Below are 24,758 nucleotides of genomic sequence, written 5' to 3'. Positions count from 1 at the left end.
GATAAGGAAATGATAAGCGTTCCAGGAGTCGTGCCATGTCGTAAGGGTTGAGATTTGCGGAAGGATTTTTTCTCAGCGAGGAGATGATCAAAGGGATGAAAAAGTTGAGGCGTTGAAATCCGGCAACCGTCACAAGCTTTTCCGCTGGCAGATGATATCGAAAAACACTGACGTATGCTTTTTCGTACTTTTTTCGACCTTGAAGTCAACTCATAGAAGTAGGCATACTAACTGAGTAAATTTGCAAAAGCTAAATGAGCCGGACTGAGTCTACTAGAACGATCATTATTTAAAATGAAAAAACAAAAAGAAATAAAGTATGGTCATATATAATAATAATATGATGAATATCAAAATTTATGAAATTTTAAACACCTGACAAAATGAAGAATCCAGAGAAAAAAACATAAAAATAAGAATACTGGTTGAACTGTCTCTCAAATAAACTCATATTATATCAGCTAGAATGCAGATTATTCATGGATATAAAGGCAACCGGAAGACCTTTCTGGATACTTAGCAGGCTTCGTCACACCGCCTGTCCCGACTTTGGTACTTTGCCATTTGCGAATTTTCATGCCTGCGTCACCAAATCCGCGAATTAACCGGATCCGCCTCACCGTCCTCTAGTCACTCTACACTTTTCGGCTTTTAGTGAACATGCGATTCAGGCTCAACCGTTGCAATTTCAAATTTCTAGCGCTCTTTTTGCTGCATGAGCCGCTATTTACTGTAAATGGCGACTATATTTGCAGGGATCACACGGCGCGGCGTGATTTTCAAAACCAACTTGTCTTGTTGTTGAGAAATCGCCGCAATATTTGGAGATTATCCGCTGCTATCCCTACCCAAGGGTCAATTCTACAACGCTAGGACTCGATCTAAATCCAATTTAAATTCTCAATTTGGAGCTTTTTGATCCATATTTATTGCCACTCGGTTCGTGTCAGATGCGGGCGTGGCCGCCCTAAAAGAAGGGATCAATTTATACAAACACGGAAAAATTGTGGATTACGAATGATTTAGGATTTGTTTTGCAAGGAAATTTAATTTGGGAATTTTAGTTCGACTAAGATGCACTTTTTGTTTTTGCTGAGGTTTTAGACGATTTGTTGACGATCCATATTTATTCAAACACAAGTCGCAGGGAGCAAACATTCATTTCTAAAAGCACAAACTACCTTCCATTATGCTTATCTTATAGAGCCTTCTCATAGCCTATGAGTCATAGGGTCTTTCAGCTGGAGACTCCAGCCTGGAGTAAGAATCTTCCTTGATTTCAGGAACTACTACCTCGTTCTCAACATAGAATATTTTCAAGTTCGTGACATTCAAGAAGGAAAGAAAACGGCGACTCAGCTGTCGAAATGTCAGAAAAAGAATACTACTCATGAAAAACGAAAGCGGTACTCTCTCCAACAAAGTGATTAGTTCACTCTAAGATATCATTCGCAATGGTTTTCGCCGAGAAAAATGAGAAAAAAAGGAATTTGATTTTTCAGAAAAGAATACGGGTAATCTTATCTAAATCCTTGATATAATCGAACAGTGAATATAACTTGGTTTTAAAAGTGCCTTGATTGTGACTGCATTGGTTATCTGAGACGAAAAAGAAGAAAAGTGTATTTGTTGCCCGATTATGTTTTGACCACTCGAAGCATTCGCACCCAAGAATACGATTTGGTAAAATCAAAGAATAAAAAGACATGGAAGAAAAAGGTGACCGCGAAAATGAGCTTGGCGAAGCATGGAAACGGCACGGATCCTCAGCTTTACAGTTATCTTACGCTTGGCTCTATATTCTGGATTACTGTTATGCTCATAGGTTCTTATGTTTTTATATTTTTAATGAAAATTTTAAATATCTAGCAAATTTTCATTCCTTGGAAAAATCACGAGGCAGAACAACTTTTTTGACTACGACTTGCCATCGAAACTACAAGAAATGCGTTCAAGAAGCAACAATGGACTACTGCGGGCATCTGATGAAGAAGTGTTATGAAACTCAAAAATTTATCCTTCCCGAACCTGTCACTCAAATTGTGCCCAGAGAAAAAGAGCCCTTGATTTTCACTGAAGAAGAAAACGAAGTTAACCAACTCCGATGTCAGAAGAAACAGTTTTACGACCAAAAAATCTGCCGCCATCTTTGTTCGAATTCGCTCGTTTCGGAATCAACAAGGAATAATGCTATCTCGCCCTGTGAATCGATGTGTTTTCAACTGTCAAGATCTTCAGACGCCGCCGGGGAAGTCTGCCCTCTTCAGAAATACTGTTTGAGTGGATGTCCTTGTCCTTTTTACGAGTGTGAGAAATTCGAGTCGCGCCAGACGCTGATTCCCGTTTTCGATCTGCAGCAAAACTTTACTGAAAACAATCTTGAGAAAACAGACGAGCAATTGTCAACTGAACTGACTTATACATTAAACGACAATTTATATCAGAATCACTTCAGGATAATCATCAAATCAGATCAAGATCTCAGCATTATAAAAAGTCGTTGGACGGATAGGGAGACATTCAAAGCACAAAGATTGCCAATTATTTTTTCCGATGTTGACGGCACTGATAAACAACTAGATGTTTCTCGCTCTTTGTTCTCTTATGAACGTTTTCCTCTGATCAATAATTTCGTCAAGAAATAATTATATTTATCAAATCAGTAAAACACGAGAGTCAACTGGTGCAACTTTTTTAAACGGCGAGCATTATTTGGTCGACGCTCGTGGAAACTTGCAAAGATTGACAGAAACTGGAACTTTATCTCTCTTCATTCCAAATGGACTCAAGCATATGTAGGCGAATAAAATTTAATTATGCCTTTACTCGTCTTGAAGCGGTTTCTTCGTATTCCACTTTGGATCTTCGATCGGGACTCACCAAATAGCCATTCACCGGAAAGATAAAGATCAACAGGTTTTTCCAGTTGTCGTCATCTGAAAAGGGTCAAGAAGATAGGATATTGTACCAGTATATATAAACTTGACCATTTAAAGCCGCCCCACTGGTAGAGAAGAAAAATGCTTCTACTACGGTCCAGATTACAATTTAAACCGTTTCGAAGAGGCTCAGGGCTACATCTCCAGCAACCACTTCAACGCGAAAGTCTCCTCAGTCAGTTTTAAAGGAGTATTCAATCTGATGAGTGTCAGAATGGGCGACCATTACATCAAACTGTCAACGACATATGTATTGAACAGAATTAGAAAAGAGGAAGAATTCGAGAAAGGATGGAAGAAAAATGAAATAAAAGTACCATTCGAATTAAGGGATTTAAACCCAGTTCACGTGACTCCTTTGAAAAAGGTTGAAAAATATTATTTATTACATCTTATAACTCAGATAACATGTTATCTAAGAAATCACTTTTTAGCCCAATTCAGATAGATTTGGGGCGACTTCTTTTAATTGTAGTGACAAGAAATGTCTTTTTATCAAACACACTTTATTCTTTGCTGTTGGAGACAGAAGGAAAATTTCTGACACTAGGACGCGAGTGGATTGGTTCTCTTATTACTTACGAACAGAAACGAATTTGCTTTTCGGCGTTGTTCTCTCAAGATGATCCGCACTATACAGATCAGAAAGGATATAACAACGACGAATGCGAGTATTTTGGACATCTATTCAAAAATGACGAGAGATTCTTTATCCAAAATAGTGTTTTTGATATAATTTTTGAAATCGAATTTAATTTTGGAGAGGGTTCAAAGTAAGAGGTTCTTCAATAAGAGGATCTTTAAAAACCTTTGAAAAGCGAAAATCGAGCTTGAATTTGTCCAGCGAAGATCGAAAAAGAAAATGCACGTAACAAGCAATCCTCTTTTTGCCTTTCATGATGACATCTTTCCTTCATTCGCAAAGAATGCTGTTTCTCAACCGCGATTTCCTCACCCCGGCACTCTTTTCGATGCTTACAAAGTAATTATTCCTGATTCTATATTCTTCTCGCTAGCAGAGCTCAAACATATTTCGACGTTCGAGCTGAAATTGGATGGATTTGATAGACTTCAATTCGAGATAAAATTCCAGGAGGACTATTTATATAATGAATTTAATGAGATGAAGTTTCTTGGAGGAAATTTTTTTGGTGGGACAAATCTCTTTTGCTTTGGAATTTATAAAAATGGCTCAGTTTGGATGAGTTCAGAATATTTTGATGGACAATTTATTTTAAAGACAAATGGTAAAAACTTAAGACAATTGACGTTCCATCTAAAGGCGGTTGACTCGATTGTATCCTTTTTTGAAATCCTTGAGGAAAAGTCCATCGATTTTGCGAATATTGTAAAACAAAAAATTTATTAACTCCCGCCGAAAAAATGAATGAACTGATGAAAGCTTTCCGAAAAACAACACGAAACTAACTCAGTAATCAAGACAAAGGGCCTCGACACTGTCAAGAACAGAAAAATCCGTCTTTTTAAATTTGACGACCGCACGATAGTGCATTCTTTTTATTACACATCTTATACCCCTCAGAAGAAACCCAGCACAGCGCTATTGGTTATGGGGAAGAGTTTGATAGATGCATTTACGATTACTGTAGATGGTATTGGACATGCATCGCTGAGTAAATCAGTAACAATTGCGGCACCAGAAGACAACTATATCTATTGCGCTCCTCATGCTCTTCTAAAAAAATGAACTCTTCATTTTTGGCGGAGAGTCGGATAAATACAAAGTGAGAAAGCTCGACTGTCCTTAAAATTTTTGGATTTAGATTGCTAAATTGGTAGGCTGCGAATGGAAGGAAATGTCGAAACGATTGAACAACGCGATAAATTTTATGTCTGCCGCGCTCCCAATAGAAGACGGCATAAAAGCATTAATTTGCTTTGATGTCCCCTACCCACACCAGAGATGCGAGATTTTTGATTCTGAACTTACAAATTCAACATTAACTTACAAAACGATCTTTCCACATCGTGGTGGAAAACTCGGTCTCTACAGAGGAAAAGCAATAACTGTTGGATGTTCCGAGTCCCAGACCGAGGAGCATCGAAAGCTACTTAATAAAGCAGAGATTCTCGATCTCACTGGCTGGCGCAAAACGACGGATTTTCCACACAAGTAATTAAGGGGGTATTCATCATGAATGATAATTATCGAGATGATTTTTCTCCAAAAAAATTATTTTGACTCCCTTCTTATATTTCTTCTAAGTAAAAAAAATATATGAAAACTTTGAACTCTTGAATGGATGCATCACTATCAATTGTTCAAAGTATTCTTTATAAAAATTTTAAACCATTTCAGTCTTATCGGTTATCATGTTTTGGTGGGCCTTCCAAGCGGCAATCTTTTGCTGGCCGGAGGATACTCTGCTGCCCGAAATGAGGTATTTACCTCAAAAATTTGGCTTTTCGCGGACTTGGTTTGGACAGAAATCGGCGAACTTAAACACGTAATAAAAAATTAACTTTATAAGAAAACTTTTTTGATAAAGGCTGACTCGGATGCATCTGCAATAATGATCAAAAACTCAATTTTTATTGTGTCTGGAGCAATAAGTCCTAATCCAATTGAACGACTCGATTTCGTAGGGGATGTTTTAATTGATGCACAAGCCATTGGAGAATATTCCGATGGTTTCAGTAATTGGATTCCAGTTCTTTATGAAGTTCCTGTAGATTACTGCGCTTTTGAATAAATGTTTTCATTTTGTGTATGCTTCAGCAAACCTAAAACGAATTGTTTTCTGTCCATTTTTATTCAAATTAAAATGGCAGGGAAAAACAGTCATTTCTATCCGAATAAATTCCCAAAAGCACTTACTACTCCATTCCATGCTCCTCGGATAGAGTTGCCTGCCTTCTCAAAAGATCTTCGAACAGGAGATTCAAACTCTTCCTTGATTTATATATTTATAAATATATATATTATAATATATCTATTGTTTTTACAAAATATATAATTTACGCCCCCAATTTACTGACTATCAGAAAAAATGATCAAATTCTGTGAAAATAGCGCTCTATTTTTGACAAATAACAAAGTAGCCTTGAACATAAATATCATCAGTCAAGTCTAAAGTCTTAGTTCAATTCTTAATCCACTTCATTCCCCGCAAAATTTGTCAAAAGACGCAAATATACGCGTATCATATCAAAGCTGGAAACCACGTTATATTTATACCCTGTCTAGGTCAAAATTTACCAAAGATAGAAGTTATAAAAGATCAAAAAATAGAATTAATGGAGCATAAATGGGTCAATACTTTTTTGATTGAAAATCCTCAATTTTGCCACTGTAAATGATAAAAAATCGAAATAGTAGTGATTTAAGCATAAATGATCAATTTCTCATTGAATCTTCAAGTAATAAACGCCCGCTCCGGAAACTCAAGGATGGAAAAACAATAACAAAAGAGTTTCTAGAATTTAACTGAAAATGGCACGATGAAAAGACATGTTTTCGTGCCATTCGTGCCATTCGTGCCATTTTCAGTACTGTCGCATAAATGGACGTTTTAAAGAAGCGGTATCGTCTTCGAGACAGCGCAAATATTAGGTCGGACTGGCGGATACCTGTTTGGAGGAAGAAACTTCAGTTGAGAAAAATGAAAAATTTTCATTTAATGAGATAATATTAAATATTTTTAAATGAAGTCAAGAGGGCAATCACCAAAGCAAGGGCAAAAATTGTACAAATAAAATGAGGAACTTTCAAAAGTCGTGAGCCTGAATGCTCGTCTGTCACTGAAAAACGATTTTACAAATAAATAATGGAGATAAATAAAATGAAGCAAAATTCGGGCAGCCCTCAAAGCATGGGCAATTTCGACAAGAAGAATGTATTTAAAATTATAAAATTATAAAATATTTAAAATGATAAATCAATATAAGTAACTAGAGATGAGAGAATGTTTTTGAGATCTAAAACAATCGTCGATGATTTGTTTCCGATAGATTAATGAAGTACTGGTGTTCTATCAAGCTACTTCATTTTCTATTCGGCAGATAATTCATCAATTAAAAATATAAAGGCAACCGGAAGACCTTTGTGGATACTTAGCAGGCTTCGTCACACCGCCTGTCCCGACTTTGGTACTTTGCCATTTACGAATTTTCATGCCTGCGTCACCAAATCCGCGAATTAACCGGATCCGCCTCACCGTCCTCTAGTCACTCTACACTTTTCGACTTTTTGTGAACATGCAATTCAGGCTCAACCGTTACAATTTCAAACTTCTAGCGCTTTTTTGCAGCAAGAGCCGCTATTTACTGTAAATGGCGACTTTATTTGCAGGGATCACACGGCGCGGCGTGATTTTCAAAACTAACTTGTCTTGTTGTTGAGAAATCGCCGCAATATTTGGAGATTATCCGCTGCTATCCCTACCCAAGGGTCAATTCTACAAGGCCAGGACTCGATCTAAATCCAATTTAAATTCTCAATTTGGAGCTTTTTGATCCATATTTATTGCCACTCGGTTCGCGTCAGATGCGGGCGTGGCCACCCTAAAAGAAGGGATCAATTTATACAAACACGAGCAAATTGTGGATTACGAATGATTTAGGATTTGGTTTGCAAGGAAATTGAATTTGGGAATTTTAGTTCGCCTAAGATGCACTTTTTGTTTTTTCTGAGGTTTTAGACGATTTGTTTACGATCCATATTTATTCAAATACAAGTCGCAACGAGGAAACATTCATTTCTAAAAGCACAAATTACCATCGCTTTTGCTTTCTGATAGTCCATCAGTGATAGAGCCTTGTATTAAGGTCGTTCAGCTGGAGTCAGAATCTTCCTTGATTTCAGGAACTACTACCTCGTTCTCAACATAGAATATTTTCAAGTTCGTGACATTCAAGAAGGAAAGAAAACGGCGACTCAGCTGTCGAAATGTCAGAAAAAGAATACTACTCATGAAAAACGAAAGCGGTACTCTCTCCAACAAAGTGACTATTTCACTCTAAGATATCATTCGCAATGGTTTTCGCCGAGAAAAATGAGAAGAAAAGAAATTTGATTTTTCAAAAAGAATACGGGTAATCTAATCTAAATCCTTGATATAATCGAACAGTGAATAAAACTTGATTTTAAAAGTGCCTCGATTGTGACTGCATTGGTTATCTGAGACGAAAGAGAAGAAAAGTATATTTGTTGCCCGATTATGTTTTGACCACTCGAAGCATTCGCACCCAGGAATATGATTTGGTAAAATCAAAGAAGAAAAAGACATGGAAGAAAAAGGTGACCGCGAAGATGAGCTTGGCGAAGCATGGAAACGGTACAGATCCTCAGCTTTACAGTTATCTTACGCTTGGCTCTATTTTCTGGATTACTGTGATGCTCATAGGTAGTTTTCATATTTTTATAAAAATTTTTAATATCTAGCAAATTTTCATTCCTTGGAAAAATCACGAGGCAGAACAACTTTTTTGACTACGACTTGCCATCGAAACTACAAGAAATGCGTTCAAGAAGCGACAATGGACTACTGCGGGCATCTGATGAAGGAATGCTATCAAACTCAAAAATTTATCCTTCCTGAACCTGTTACTCGAATTGAGCCCAGAGAAAAAGAGCCCCTGATTTTCACTGGAGAAGAAAACGAAGTTAACCAACTCCGTTGTCAGAAGAAACAGTTTTACGACCAAAAAATCTGCCGCCATCTTTGTTCGAATTCGCTCGTTTCGGAATCAACAAGGAATAATCCTATCTCGTCCTGTGAATCGATGTGTTTCCAACTGTCAAGATCTTCAGACGACGCTGGAGAAGTCTGTCCTCTCCAGAAATACTGTTCAAATGGCTGTCCCTGCCCTTTTTATGAGTGTGAGAAATTCGAATCGCGCCAGAGAATGATTCCCGTTTTCGATCTACAGAAAAACTCTACAGAAAAAAATCTACAGAAAACAGAAGAGCAGATAGCGAACGAACTGACCACTACATTGAATGACAATCGATATCAGAATCTTTTGAGGCTAATCATCAAATCAGATCAAGATCTTATAGAGAAACGTTTGCCGAATAGAGACGATATCAAAACCAAAAAGTATTCGATTTTATTTTCCGATTTTTCTGGCAATAACAAACACACAGATGTTTCTGATTCTTTATTTACTTATGAACGTTTTCTATGAAAGCCTCTGTACTACTAAGTTTGTAGCTTCTAGCAGCTTTTTGGGAGGTTGATTTTTGCCCAAGTAAATAAGTTACCGAACGCAAAGAGGAATCCTTGACCAAAAATCCGCTTTATCGATGAGGGAAAACATCAAATCAGAGAAAACATTAAAGTCAATTGGTGCAACCTTTTTAAATGGCCAGCATTATTTGGTCGACGCTCTCGGAATCATGCTCAGAATCTCAGAGAGTGGAACTGCCCCGTTTATCATCCCGAACGGACTCAAAAGAATGTGCGTAGTTTTTTTTTATTTTTCTTCATTTACTTAACTTGAAGCGGTTTCTTCGTTTTCCACTTTGGATCTACGATCGGAACTCACCAAATTATTGTTCGTGGAGAAGATGAAAGTGCAAAGGTGTTTCCAGTTGTTGTCGTCTGAAAAAGGTCAAAAATATAAAAATAACTTTGAAAAATAAAAAAAAAATGACCGTTTCAAGCCGTCCTACTGGCAGAGAAGATAAATGCTTTTACTACGCTCCAGATCAGAGTTCGAAATTTCCCGCGCCGCAAGCTCCCGCGAGCCCCCGCTCCCCCAAGATATTTGGATATTTTTCCCCCAGGGGGAGGCTCCCGACCGCTCCCTCGAGATTTTCTCGTGATCTTTCCCCCTCCCCCGCTCCCGCCGTAGATTTTCATGCCTTCTTCCCGCCCCTCCCCACGCCGCGAAAACTCAAAAATGCTCCCGCGGGGCTGCGGGAGCAGCGGGAAAGAAGCTTTTTAAATTTAAGCTTCGGGCCGTCTCAGCCCCGTTCCTTGGTTTTTTAATTTAAGGGGCTTGACAAAGGCCGGGGAAGTCTGAGTTGATCAATCTCAGTTTCGTCCCCAACCCCACCCACCACCATTCAATGTGAAAGTTTATATTGTTCATGGGGTGTAGGGCGCCCAGGTTCACAATTGTGAACCCGGTTCACAATTTTGTGAACCCGGTTCACAATCTGTGTGAACCCGGTTCACAAAATTTTTAAAAGGATGAAATCAGGGAACTTTATGCGCTCCGCGCCTGATTTTATAGAGAAACTCATTTTAGACGTTATAAACTTTCTCTACAACCGCGCCTTCAGTCGATTTGAGTCACTTTTTGACCGAAATTGTGAACCAGGTTCACAAAATTGTGAACCGGGTTCACAAAATTGTGAACCAACCGATTGTGAACCTGGGCGCCCGCCACCCTGTTCATGTTCTTAGCTTTGTGATGGTTTTTATTTATTTGTTTCAATTTTATTTCTCAATTGTCGAATTATCTAAGGGGCCTGACTCAGGCTTCTTCCTTAGTGAAGACCTTTTTAAACCAGCCCTCACGTTGACTTTTCTTTCCCGTGGGCTCCCGCGGGAGCAAAAGGGAGGGGAAATCCTTCCTGCGCCCCCCGCTCCTGCGCAAATTTCAGGCCTTGTTCCCGCGCCGCCCTCTCCCGCGCTACCGTCTCAGCCCTGTTCCTTGATTTTTGAATTTAAGGGGCTTGACAAAGGCTTGGAACTCTGAGTTGATCAATCTCAGCTTTGTCCCCAACCCCACCCTCACCAATTGTTTTAAAAATTTAAGTTATCCTTTTTTCGGCTTTTTTATGGTTTTTGAAAATTATACTTTTTCAATTTGCTGATTTTACCTTGAACCCGCGGGGCCTGTGGGCGCGAGGGTAACGGGCGCTCCCGGCCCCTGGGCGCCCGCGGGCGCGATTATTGGCGGGGCCCCCGCCCGCGCCCGCCCGCACCCGCATGAAATTTTTGAATCGGCCCCCACGCCCGCCCGCACCCGCGCAAAATTGTTGATTCGGCCCCCGCACCCGCCCGCGCCCGCTCAAAATTTGGAAATCGGCCCCCGCGCCCGCCCGCGCCCGCGAAAAATGTGGCGGGTTTTCAAACACTGCCCGCAAAAGTTCGCGGGAATTTCGAACTCTGCTCCAGATTACAATTTGAATAGGTTCGAAGAAGCCCAGGGCTACATCGCCAGCAACCATTTCAACGCGAAAGTGTCATCAGTTAGCTTCAAGTCAGTATTTTATCTAATGAGTGTTCGAATGGGGGAGCACTTCATCAAATTGTCGACGACTCGCATTTTGAACAGAATTCGAAAAGACGAACAACTTGAAAAAGGTTGGAGAAAGAACGAGATTCGTTTTCCAGTCGAACTAAGGGATTTGGACAAAGTTGACGTTATTCCTTTGAAAAAGGTTGAAAATATGTAACATACCCCCCCCTAAATTTCCGCGCAATTCGTGGTATTTCGCCCAAGTTTACGTTTCCTAATTTTTCCAAAATCCCCGAAATTTACGCTTCCTCGCGTTTCCCCGCGTTTCCAAATTTCTTCTCCTAACTTTTCCGCCTGCGCCCAAATTTACTCGCGACCCGCTGAAATGCGCGTCTCTATTAATGGGCGCGTTATGCAATTATAGCGCCAAATTAAACCAAGGGATTTCAGTCTTTTTCATGTACTTGAGGCGCTAGAATTGGAAATTTTTCGTGGCTTGGAGTCCAAGCCTTGGACACATAAAAATCGTACTATTCGAGTAACTTAAAATATTGAGGTCAGGATGTTGCTCCACAGAAGTCGTTTTCATCTGTCGCACTAGCATAACGTTCTATCAAATATTTATTAACTTCACTGTAACAATAAACAATAATTTTATCAAAGATAACATGAGATAGGGCTGCCCTATAAGGGAATCTGGCTTTTTATAAAAGATCATCCTTTCTTTGCCCGGAGCGAGCGAAACAAGACTTTTGCGCACTCAGAAAGTTAACCGACGAAGCCAATCAGCGCCGCGAGCGTAAATTAGGGCGCACGCAGAAAAGTTAGGAGAAGAAATTTTGAGGCGCGCGGGAAAGTTAACTTCTCAATACACGTGGTCGGTTCAACCGACCACGGTGACTTTGAGCCGCCGTAATTTCTCTTGTGATAATCCATTCGACTTGATTTTTGTAATGTGAGCTGAGATGACTAAAACGAACCACTTTGTCAAATTTTGGATGTTTTCTCAAAAGTGGTGGCGTTTTGCACCGCATTTATCTTTTATTCTACAGCTGAAAATCCAAAAATTTTTTTTCAAAAGTAATTGTTAATCTTGATAGGTGAGTGTTCAAGCTTTCCAGCGATATATTTTGTTAATTATTTGCTTGCCGGAAAGTAAAGTTAGAGCTTAAAATCTTAAGCGCTCTTTATCACACTCCGAATTTTGCGCGCCGCGCGGGGGTGAATAATGCATTGTGGTCCCCTCACCCGACCCCGTGTTTTGAGCGCTTAGTTGCGCGCCCGTGTATTGAGAAGTTAACTTCTCAATGCACGTGGTCCAATCATTGGACCACGGCGACTTTGACCCCCTGTTATTCCCGTTGTAGTTATCTGTTTGACCTGAATTTTGAAATGTGAGCTGACAGGACAAAAACGAACCACTCTGTGAAGTTTCGAATGAAAACTCAAATGTGGTGGCGTTTTGCGCCAGATTTCTCTTTCGCTCTCTGGTGAAAAATCGGAACGGATTTTTCGATTTACAATTGTTTATTTTTATAGAAGAGGGTTCAAGCTTTCTAGCAATACATTTACGAGCTTTTTTACCCGACGGAAACGTCAATTAGAGCCAAAAGTCCTGAGCGCTGTTTTTCACACTCTGAATTTGGCGCGCCGCGCGGGGCTGGATAATGCATTGTGGTCCAATAATTGGACCCCGTGTTTTGAGCGCTTAGTCGCGCGCCCGTGTATTGAGAAGTTAAGGATATAGCCGTTCTCAAGGCACTTTCGTAGCGCCGAAATGGGACGATAAAAGTTTTTCATTTCAAGACAGTTCCTACCTAAAATTATGTCTAGAATTCGATTCTGATGTTTTTTAAAATTTTTTTCAAATAAAATTTCTCTCTGGAGCGATTTGAAATCTTACGATCACTTTTTCTCGAAATTTTTCAATTAAATCGCTAAAACTAAACCGTGTTTTATTATAAATAACTGCTAATCTATCTTCCTAGGGCCTCAAAATTTCAAATCCCGATTAAATTTTGATTCTAGCGTCTTCTTCTTTTTTGCTTTTCTTTTTCCTAAATGCTGCGTTCAGGGCGCTCGACCAATTAGCGCGCTCTTTCACATGCGCGCCTCACCGCGCGATGGAGGAGGGCGCTCAGCGCAGCAAACCAGAGCGCTGTCTGACGCTTCGGCTTACTCAAGTAAGCCTCATAAAAATGGCTCTAGAATCATAAATATTTGGAATCTACTAAAACTTAAGACCCTAGGAATGTAGAGAAAGGTCCAAATTTTTAATTTATCAAAAAAACTCGACCGATTTAATGGAAAATTCTCGAGAAAAAGTGATCGTAAGATTTAAAATTGCTCTAAAGAAAAATTTTCCATTAAAAAATTAAAAATAACACTAGAATCGGGTTTCTTAGGCAATTTTAGGTAGGGTTCTTTTTGAAATGAAAAAATTTTATCGTCCCCTTTTGGCGCTACGAAAGTGCCTTGAGAACGGCTATATCCTTAAGCCGCGTAAATTTGGGGGGTTTTGAACAAACGAGGAACAGTAAATTACGGAAAATGTACCGAGGAATGCGCGAAAACTTGGGGGTGGGGTATGTTATTTTCCTTTTGTATAACAAAATTTGTAAGCAATCTTTTCAACCAAAAAAGATCGATTCCGAACGGCTCCTTTTAATTGTAGTGACAAGCTGGGGTCGGCAATCCACCAAAAGCTGGTTGATTGAGTGTTTTGATGAATCATCAATGATGATGGTAGGGGGCAGTGACTACCATGTAGTGACTACCTGATGTCCGTGTAGTCAAGGATCCAATATGAACCATATAATATGGTCCATATTATATCGATAGAAATAATCCCATGCGGATTCTATTTTCAATGGTGGCGCTGTACTTTTTAGGGGAAGCGTTTTGGCTACCGACCAACCGAGGTTATTTACCAACCAATCAATACATTCCCAACCACCATTTCCACAATTTTTCTGACCCCGGGGACAAGAAGTATAAATTTGTCAAACACACTTTATTCTGTGCTCTTGGAGGCAGAAGGAAAATTCTTGACAATAGGACGTGAGTGGATTGGCTCTCTGATAACATATGAGCATATAACAGATGTTGAACAATCTTATTGCTTTTCAACTTTGTTTTCTCAAGATGATCCCAACTATACAGATCAAAAAGGAATTAACAATGACGAATGCGAGTATTTTGGGCAAGGAATCATTAATAACGAGAGAGTCTTTGTTCAAAATACTGTTTTTGACATAACTTTTGAAATCAAATTCAATTTTGGAGAGGGTTGAAAATATAATGGACTTAAAAACAGGTTCCATGAAACCCTCTGACAGCACAAATCGAGCTTGAATTTGTCCAACAAAGATCGATGATGAAAATGCACGTGACGAGCAATCCATTTTTTGCCTTTCATGACGACGTCTTTCCTGCTTTTGTGAAGAATGCTGTTTCCCAGCAGCCTTTTCCTCGGACGGGCACTTACTTTAACTACAAAGCGATCATTCCTGATTCTGTTTTTTTTCAAGTTAGAAGAATTGAGACATATTTCGACTGTCGAGTTGAAATTGAATGGAACTGACAGTTTTCAATTCGAGATGAAATTTCTCAAAGATATTCATACCAGTTCATTCAAAGAAATTGAGTTTCTTACAGCTAAATTTGTTGATGGGAAAGACCTCTTCTGCTTTGGAATTAATCTTAATGGATCGTTATGGATGGATTCTGATTATTTTGATCATATTTTTTTGAAGTCACATGCTGAGAGTTTAAGAAATTTGTTGTTTCACTTTCGTTCGTCTGACTCATCCCTTGAAATTATTGAGGAAAAGTTATAAATTGGTTTAGGCACTCAAATTTTAATAAAGTCATCTTTTGCCAAAAACTGATCAAAGTATTCCGGAACACAACATACGATTAACTCAGTTATCAAGCTTACCGGCCTAGAAGCTGTCAAAAACAGAAAAGTCCGTATCTTTAAATTTGACGACCGCACGATAGTGAGCTCTTTTCATTATACTTCTCATTATGGCACTTATGGTCAGCACATAGGGCAGCTTATGAGTCAAAATAAAAAGACGGCAATACTGGTTATGGGAAGAAACTTGAAGGAGGCATTTACGATTACTATAGATGGGTCGGCAAAAACAGCTTCAAGAATCCATGCACCGAGAGACAACTTTGTATCCTTCGCCCCTCATGCTCTTTTACAAAATGAGCTTTATACTTTTGGCGGAGAAATAGATGGATATAAAGTAAGAAAATGAGCAATCCTTAAAATAACTGAATCAAGATATCCAAATTGGTTGGCTGCGAATGGAAATATTTATCGACACGCTTGATCCACCACTTTTCGTTTATGTCTGCTGCGCTCACAGTTGATGCTGGCGAGAGTGCGTTGATATGCTTTGACGGCGCCTTTCCGCACGTAAAATGTGAAGTTTTTAATACGACAACTTCAACTTCAACATCAACTTATAAATCGAACTTTTCTCATACTGGTGGTAAACTCGCTTTCTACAGGGGTAATCCAACAACTGTTGGAAGTTCCGACGGAGACGGACTGAATAAAGTGGAGACTCTCCATTTATATGGCTGGTCTAATTTAGCAAATTTTCCGTTCAAGTATTTCAATTTACCATCATTTAGTTATCAAAACTTTTAAGTCAAATAGCTTATCCCGTTTTGATGGGCCTTCCAAGCGGCAATCTAATTCTGGCTGGAGGGTTGAGCCGCCATGACCGGGATCCTTTTTACTCAATGATTTGGCTTCTAGCTGACAATGTTTGGAAAAAAATCGGCAATCTTAATAAGGTACATATGAAACAATTTGTGAAAACATTCTTTTGATTAAGCCTGACTCGGATGGATCGGCAATAATGATTAAAAACTCAATTTTTATCGTCTCAGGAGAAAATAGTCCAAACGAAATTGAACGACTCGATTTCGAAGGGGATCGGCTACTTAGTGTAGAAGTGATAGGAAGCTATGCCAATTATGTCAAAAATTGGATTCCAGTTCTTTATGAAGTTACCGCAGATTTCTGTTCAACAATAATTTTATAAATTGTCTTATTGGAAATTTGTTATTGCATGTATTCTGAGCAGTGTTGAATAAAAAATGGGCGCTTTAGACGATTTGTTTTCTATTAATTTTTATTCGAACTCAAATAACAGGAACATTCATTTCTAGCCGAATAGATTTTTAAGACACCAACTGCTTCATTCAATGCTCCTCGAATAGGGTTGCCTGCCTTGTCAAAAGATCTTCCAACAGTAGATTCGAACTCTTCCTTGATTTCCGAGATTTCAGCCTCGTTCTCCAATCCCTGAAGTTTTTTGTTATTCGAGTGAAAAAGAAAAATGATCATTTTGTGGGACTCGACAGACTGTACTTATTCGATCACCACTTTATCATGTAACTTCCATGCCTTTACCATTTCCATATTTGGAAATCTATCTTTCTTCTCTCACACCTGCCGCTAAACGTCAGCTCCTCGAGTAAGAGAGCCGGCATTCTCAACTTACCGACTTAACAATAAAGTCCCAGCTTAAAGTAACTAGTGTTATTTATTGTACGCAGTTCGCTGATCCCACAAATTGGTACCAGTTCGTTTCCAATACGAATCCACGTCGTTGATCCGATTGACCGAGAGATTCGTCATCCTGAAAACCACGTAAAAAAATCCCGCGAGGGTCACCCTTTCAGAGAAATTATTAAAGGGTGCAAAGAAAAGGTACGAGAATCCGTTGTCATTGCAAGGACTAAAATCAATTCCTGTTTCGCACCGCTGTCATGGAAAGAGCTCAAGAACTCGCCAAAGAGATAGAAATCTACGAAAAACTTCTCGATTGCGAGGAAGTGAAGTCTGATGCAACGAAAAAAGACGACATCGAAAAGAAAATCAAATCGCTGCGAGGAAAGCTAATTGCTTCGGCAAAAGACCTCGACGGCGGAGACTTCTCCAGGAAGGACCAGAGCGATTTAAGCTCTATCAGGACGCAGCTGGGCGACGTCCCTATTTTTGAAGGTGGCTCCTTTGAGAGCACTAATACATTTATCGCGCGCTGCCAGAAGGTATTCGACTTGAGCGTGAAACCCAACATGAAACTCGAAAGAGAATTCATCGTCGACGTCAAATCGCGATGCTCCGTACATGTAACTCATCGAATGGGAAACGGTCACAAGTCTTGGGAAGAGCTCAAGAAGGAAATATTCGCGAATTTCAGTGATGGAATCACGGCGATACAAAGTCTACAGAGGGCACTCAATACGCCTTACGACAAACGTAAAGGTTTCAAGAAGCTTGCGACGCAGATAAACCTCAATCTTGAAGCGGCGAAGGCGACAATCGAAAAAAGCCTTAAGAAACAGGCATTGAAGCAGGAAGCTGGAAACGAGCCTGCTATCGGGATCGAGATTGTCGAGCCGCTAACAGTGGACCGCCTAATGGACCACCTTGGAGCGTCGATCATGGCAACTATCATACAGGTACATCACAATGATTTATACAATTCGATGGCCCCAGTATGGAAGAAGATATCTAATACCGGGAACCTCGCAGAACAAGCCGAGTACTACCAGAGCCAGAGAGGTGGAGGTGAAATCTCAACTTATTACGGGCGAAGTATGAGAGGTGGCCGGTATCAAAAAAAGAACCAAAACGACGGCCAGAAAAATGACCGAAAAAGCGCATTCAACGCGGACAACAAGAAGTATGGTAGCTCGGGCGGAGGCTCAGCTAATTCAAGTGGAAACCGCTTGAATAAAAAGCGCGGCTTCAAGAAACAAGTAACTAACGAAGAGGACGAGCACCAGTCGGATGAAACCGACAAGGAGATTTCCGTGGACGAGGCGAGTAAGGAGACAATGTTCATCTCAAACCGACCAACGGATTTTTTGATAAGGGCTGATGCCACGTGCTACGCGTCAGACCCAGTTATCACCAACGAAAACACAAATCAAGCATACACCGGGGCAATTCAACCCCGTGTAAATTTAAAAATAAGCGCGCCGGCCGGTAAAGCCTTCTCTTTCAATGCGCTCGTGGACACTGGCAGCTCAATAACAATGATATCAAAACGGGATGTTCCACCGCAGCTAGTTAATATTATAGAGCCATACGATGGCAAAGTCGCTGGAATCGGAGCCGGACGGCTGGTTGGCCTCCTCAACTCTCATCTCGAAATTGGTGGCCACTGGTTCTCGCACGTCAAAATCCTTATCATTGAAAACGAGATTCCCATGGTGCTAGGAAGAGATATAATTTTCGACCATAAGGACGTGAAATGTCTGCCTGATGCCGACGGGCTTAAAATTTTCAGTAAATCGTCGAATAAACTGATGTCAACGGTTAATTATGCGTCAAGTTCGGCTTTCACCGCCAGGATTGAGCCGACAGATAGAGCGACAAGTGTGAGCACTTTTGAAGCCATGGTTGGCAGAAAATCGTCCTGCTTTATTGTACGCAGTTCGCTGATCCCACAATTTCTTACCTCGATATCTTGAATATCCATCTTCAATTGAGCATTTGCAGGATCGTCTTCGCCTGCTTGATAGTCTGGGCTAGTCACAGTGTTGATGATTGAACCTGAACGGTAGAAGTGATGCCCTACGAAAGCAAAATTTTTTCGCTGTTGAACAAGACGACTTACCGATAAGAGACCCGATCATGATCATGAGAACAATCCAGAGGAACATGCAGCAGCTACTGCATTAAACTGTCACTTTTAGAGCTTCAAATTATAGTTCTAAAATCTTCAATCCAGCTCTGTAAGGTCTTAAAAGTAAAATACATTCTGTGCAAGTGAGGCTCTTGGGCAAAGGGCGAATCCCATCCAAGTGACATTCAAGAAGGAACAACGCCGGAGAAAAAGCTGTCAAAATGCTAGTAAAAAACTGTTAGTCATAAACCCAAGCATAGCACTCTCCAACAGAAATGTTTTATCCTCACTGAGGAATCCTTAGTTATCAGTCGTTATGGTTATCGAAGAGAAAGATGAGAGGACAACAAATTCGATTTTTCAAAAAAGAATAAAGGTTTTATATGTCATTACGGTATCACCCGAAAAAGTCATTATAATGATGGGAAAGGGATCCTTATCACAACTCAAATTGAGTTACTCAATACTTATTAAAATGATTTTAAAAGTGCCTTGATTGTGACTGCATTGGTGTTCTTCGACAAAAAGGAAGGAAGATTTACCTGTTGCCCCTGGAGGTTTTGACCACTAGAAGCATTCGTACACAAAAAATTGATATAAGAGAATCAAAGACGAAAAAAACATGGAAGAAAAAGGTGACCGCGAAAATGAGCCTTGCGAAACATGGAAACGCAACAAATCGTCAGCTTTTCAGTTATCTTACCCTTGGTACTATTTTCTGGATTACTGTTATGCTCATAGGTACTTCTCTTATTACAAAAAAAATATTTTTAAATGCATAGCAAATTTTTATTCCTTACAAAAATTACGCGGCAGAACAACTTTTTTGACTACGACTTGCCATCGAAACTATAAGAAATGCGTTCAAGAAGCAACAATGGACTACTGCGGGCATCTCATGAAGAACTGCTACGAAACTCAAAAATTTATCCTCCCTGAACCTGTTACTCAAATTGTTCCAAGAGAAAAAGAACCATTGATGTTTTCTAAAGAAGAAAACGAAGTTAACGTTCTTCGATGTCAGAAGAAGCATTTTTACGACCAAAAAATCTGCCGCCATCTTTGTTCGAATTCGCTCGTTTCGGAATCAAGGAGGAATACATCAATGTCGCCCTGTGAGTCGATGTGTTTTCAACTGTCAAGATCTTCTGATGCCGCTGGAGAAATCTGCCCTCTTCAGAAATACTGTTCAAGCGGCTGTCCTTGCCCTTTTTACGAGTGTGAGAAATTCGAATCGCGCCAGAAGCTGATTCCCGTTTTCGATCTTCAGAAAAAATCGACAGAAAAAAATCTAAACAAAACAGAAGAGCAGATGTCGAACGAACTGATCGCTACAACGAATGACAATACATATTTGAAATTTTTCAGGACAATCATTACCTCAGATCAAGATCATAAAATTATAAGAACTCGCTGGACAAGCAGAAAGGATGTCCAAAGTCAAAAATATCCAATTTTATTTTCCGATTTTGACGGGAATAATAAACGTATAAATGTTTCTGATTCTTTTTATTCTTATGAAAGTTTTCTCTGAGAGCCTTTTAAGCCAGGCTAGACTAGCCTTCTCTTGTTTCGCAATAAAAAATAATCTCTATTGAAGAGTGCCCACTAAAAATTATAATCTCAGTGAAAACATAAAAGGCAACTGGTGCAACTTTTATAAATGGAAAGCATTATTTGGTCGATGCTCTTGGAAACATGCTTATATTGAAGGAAAGTGGAGCCGACTCGGAATTCATTGCTAACGGACTCAAAAGAATGTGGGCAAATTTGACTGAATTATTTTTCTTTACTTAATTTGAAGCGGTTTCTTCGTTTTCCACTTTCGATCTACGATTGGAACTCACCAAATAGTTGTTCGTGGAGAAGATAAGCAGACAAAAGTGTTTCCAGTTGTTGTCATCTGAAAAGGTCAAAAATGATAAGAAAATTTATATAAATAACGGAAAAAAATTGACCATTTCAAGCCGCCCCACCGGCAGGGAAGACAAATGCTTCTACTACGCTCCAGATTATAACTTGAACCGTTTTGAAGAAGCCCAGGGCTACATCGCCAGCAACCACTTCAATGCGAAAGTCTCATCAGTCAGCTTCAAGTCAGTATTTTATCTGATGAGTGTTCGAATGGGTGAGCATTACATTAAATTGTCGACGACTCTTGTTTTGAACAGAATACGAAAAGACGAAGAACTTGAGAAAGGCTGGAAAAAGAATGAGATTCATTTCCCGTCGGAATTAAGGGATCTAGACAAAGTTGACGTTTTTCCTTTGAAAAAGGTTGAAAATGTTTTTTGAAGTGACTTATATACTGCATACAGTCTGCAGCATACTTTTATTTTATTTAATTTAACCAAAGAAAGATCGAATCGGGACGTCTTCTATTAATTGTAGTGACAAGGTGGGGTCGTCAAGCCATCAAGCGCTGGTAGGTGGACCGATTGAATAGAAGCACAATTTCAATGATGTTGCTAGATTTTCTCTTAGAAAAAGGGAGAAGACCACCACTTCCAATATTTTTGCCGACCCCAGATGAAAAGACATATCGATCTGTCGAACACGCTTTATTCTGTGCTATTGGAAGCAGAAGGAAAATTTTTGACGCTTGGACGTGAATGGATTGGTTCTCTCATTAATTACGAAGACATAAAGGACAAAGAACAATCTTATTGTTTTTCAAAGCTGTTTTCTCAAGATGATCCCAATTATACGGATCAAGAAGGAGTGAACAATGACGAATGCGAGTATTTTGGACAAGGAATCATTAATAACGAGAGAGTCTTTATTCAAAATACTGTTTTTGATATAACTTTTGAAATCGAATTCAATTTCGGAGAGGGTTAAAATTGAAAGGTGTTTAAAAAACAGACTTTGTTATATAACCCTTTAAACAGCAAAAATCGAGCTTGACTTTGTCCAACAAAAGTCGAAAATGAAAATGCATGTAACGAGCAATCCTTCTTTTGCCTTTCACGACGACATCTTCCCTGCCTTTGCAAAAAATACTGTTTCCCAGCAGAAATTCCCTCTGTCGGGCACTAAATTCGACTACACAGTAATCATTCCTGATTCTATTTTTTTCAAGTTGGAAGAGTTAAAACATATTTCGACCGTTGAGATAAAATTTAATGGAACAGACACCTTTCAATTCGAAATGAAATTTCATGATGATACTCAAAATTTTGAGGAAATCAACTTTCTCGGAGGCGACTTTCTTGACGGGACAAATCTCTTCTGCTTCGGAATCAATAAAAATGGCTCTATTTGGATGAGTTCTGATTATTTTTTATTTGGCGATCTTTTTATTTTGAAGTCAACAACAAAAAGCTTAGGAAAATTATTGTTTCATTTAAACACGAAGAACTCAACCCTGGAAATTCATGAGGAAAAGTTATTAATTGGTGCCCTCAATATTTTTTAGAAAAAATAGATTTCAACCCTTTTATAAATTGCGGAAAAGTGAATTTTAATTTCAAAAGTAACTGAAGAAAGTATTCCGGAAGTAAGAACAAAACTCACTCAGTTATCAACTTAACCAGCCTTGAAACTGTCAAAAACAGAAAAGTCCGTATTTTTAAATATGACGAGCGCACAAAATTGAGTTCTTTCTATTACACTCATCAGTACGAAGATCTTCATCGTAGGGCAGTTTTGCCTAGTCTATTGATTATGGGAAATAATATGGGAGGTAGCTTGATGGAGGCATTTTCGATTACCATAGATGGGTCGGTAACGAGAGCTGCAAACATCACAGCACCGACTGACGACTATCTCAGATTCGCGCCTCATGCTCTTCTTCAAAACGAGCTCTTTATTTTTGGAGGAGAAACCGATGGACATAAAGTGGGAAAACTTGACATTCACTCAAAAGTTATAAATGAATTAAGATTGCTCGATTGGTAGGCTGCGAATGGATAGAAATATCCACACGATTAATTAATGATATTTCGTTCATGTCTGCTGCACTCTCAATAGAAGCTGGCGAAAAAGCGTTGATTTGCTTTGATGCCGAATGGCCGCACGTCAGATGCGAAGTTTTCGATACAACTTCAAGTTCGACAGTCTCGACTTACAGGACGAATTTTCCACACCGAGGTGGAAAACTCGGTTTCTACAGAGGAAAGCCAACGACTGTTGGAAGTGCCTGGGGGACGAGGTGAATAAAGTGGAGACTCTCGATTGCACTGGCTGGTCCAATTTAACCGACTTTCCGGAAAAGTATAATTTCGTAAATTGTATATTCACATTTTGAAACTTTTTAGGCAAGTAGCGTATCCTTTTTTGATAGGCCTTCCAAGCGGGAATCTTTTGCTTGCCGGAGGATACTATTATGCTCATGATGATCCTTTGGTTGATTATGTTTACTACTCAACTATTTGGCTTCTTGATGACGGCGTTTGGGAAAAAATAGGCAATCTTAACTACGTAATGTGAAAAATCTAGCATTCCTTAGTATTTTTTTATTTAGCCTGACTCGGATGGATCGGCAATAATGATCAAAGACTCGATTTTCATCGTCTCTGGAGATAAAAGTCCTCACGCTATTCAACGACTCGATTTTCAAGGCGATCAATTGATTGATACGCAAGTAATTGGATATAGCGTCAGAACTTGGATTCCGGTTCTTTATGAAATGCCTGCAGACTACTGTTAAATAAACTCAGTAATACATTGTCAATGTATATTTTTACTGTTTGACAAGTCAGAATATAGTCGTTTTAGACGATTTGTTTACTATTCATATTTATTCAAGTACAGCCGGCAGGAATAAACACTCATTTCTATCCAAATAAATTCCCAAAAGCATTTACTACTCCATTCCATGCTCCTCGGATAGAGTTGCCTGCCTTCTCAAAAGATCTTCCAACAGGAGATTCAAACTCTTCCTTGATTTCCGAAATTTCAACCTCTTTCTCCAATCCCTGAAGTTTCTAGTTATCCATTTGAATGGGGAAAAATTATCATTTCTTACATCGATAACTTGAGTGTCCATCTTCAATAGAGCATTTGCAGGTTTTCCTTCGCCAGCTTCATAGTCTGGACTAGTCACAGTGTTGATGATTGAACCTGAACGGTAGAAGTGATGCCCTACGGAAGCAAAGTTTTTTCGCTGTTGAACAAAACGACTTACCGATAAGAAAACCGATCATGATCATGAGGACAATCCAGAGGAACATGCAGCAGCTACTGCATTTTACAGTCACTTTCAAAGTTTCAAAGGATAGTTCTAAAATCTTCAATCGCCCTCTGTAAGGTCTCAAAAGTAAAATACCCCGCCGAGACGAAATAATCACAGAAATAACCTAACCATATCAAAGTCATTCTGATAAAAATCAAAAAAAAAGATATCATGATTCTTATCAGAAAAAAGGAAATATAAACGGAAGCGTTCGAAAAATATCATCAATATGAAATGAATCTATTTTGAAAAAGAAGTTTCTATGAAAGACTTTTTCCTGTTTTTCACAGAAAATCGTTATTTAATAATTACGATACGATATAACTTCCGCGAACTAACGATGAACCGACTAATGCATTTTTAATGAAACTTTCCTCCTCGTCCATTTTTGCGTCGTCGGCTATCACATTCTCCAGTCATCACTGAACAATCATAACACTAATAAAATCTCCTCTTTTACCGGTCGGGATGGTTGTCTCCAAAGTACTGGGCGTATAGAACAAGGGTGTTTCGGAACATTCCTCTAAGTCTCGTTTCCGTCCGGGTTTCATTTCTCTCCCTTTTTTCAAAGTGGCAAGATGCTGCGATTTTTGTGAGATCTGCGGACTGTTTCCTGCCTCGAAAATTATCGGCCAATGGCTTCCTTTCTATATCGACTCGAATCTAGAGAGTTTCTTCGTCGCGCCAGATTTGAAATTGATGATGAAAAGTTTCATTACCTGAGATCATGGAAGAAAACTTTTCAATAATTTACCGTACCGGTATTTTATGAAAACCTATTATAAAAGCTTCCTTAGGTGTGAAAAACCTTCCAAAATGAAG

General features: G+C 39.3%; 2 protein-coding genes across 2 annotated transcripts; one reads left to right on the top strand and one right to left on the bottom strand.

The window, feature by feature from the left end:
- Window positions 1–4,349: 4,349 nt before the first annotated feature.
- LOC145711915 (uncharacterized) lies at window positions 4,350–5,653 on the top strand. Its single transcript, XM_081789605.1, has 4 exons — window positions 4,350–4,684; window positions 4,724–5,073; window positions 5,260–5,407; window positions 5,450–5,653. Exons 2-4 carry the CDS (start codon window positions 4,757–4,759, stop codon window positions 5,651–5,653), a joined length of 669 nt encoding a protein of 222 aa, XP_081645731.1. The 5' UTR covers window positions 4,350–4,684; window positions 4,724–4,756.
- Window positions 5,654–16,245: 10,592 nt separating this feature from the next.
- Window positions 16,246–24,568, bottom strand: LOC145711914 (uncharacterized). Its single transcript, XM_081789604.1, has 5 exons — window positions 24,397–24,568; window positions 24,313–24,358; window positions 23,889–23,962; window positions 18,593–18,687; window positions 16,246–16,425 (listed from the first exon to the last, which is right to left on the bottom strand). The coding sequence occupies exons 1-5, from the start codon at window positions 24,485–24,487 to the stop codon at window positions 16,246–16,248; spliced, it is 486 nt and encodes a 161-aa protein (XP_081645730.1). The 5' UTR covers window positions 24,488–24,568.
- Window positions 24,569–24,758: the final 190 nt, after the last annotated feature.

This window comes from Oikopleura dioica, chromosome 1 (genome assembly GCF_907165135.1).
Source record: "Oikopleura dioica chromosome 1, OKI2018_I68_1.0, whole genome shotgun sequence".
Classification (NCBI taxonomy): domain Eukaryota; kingdom Metazoa; phylum Chordata; class Appendicularia; order Copelata; family Oikopleuridae; genus Oikopleura; species Oikopleura dioica.
Note: the sequence above shows the minus strand (reverse complement) of the source record. Positions and strands in the feature narration are given on the sequence as shown.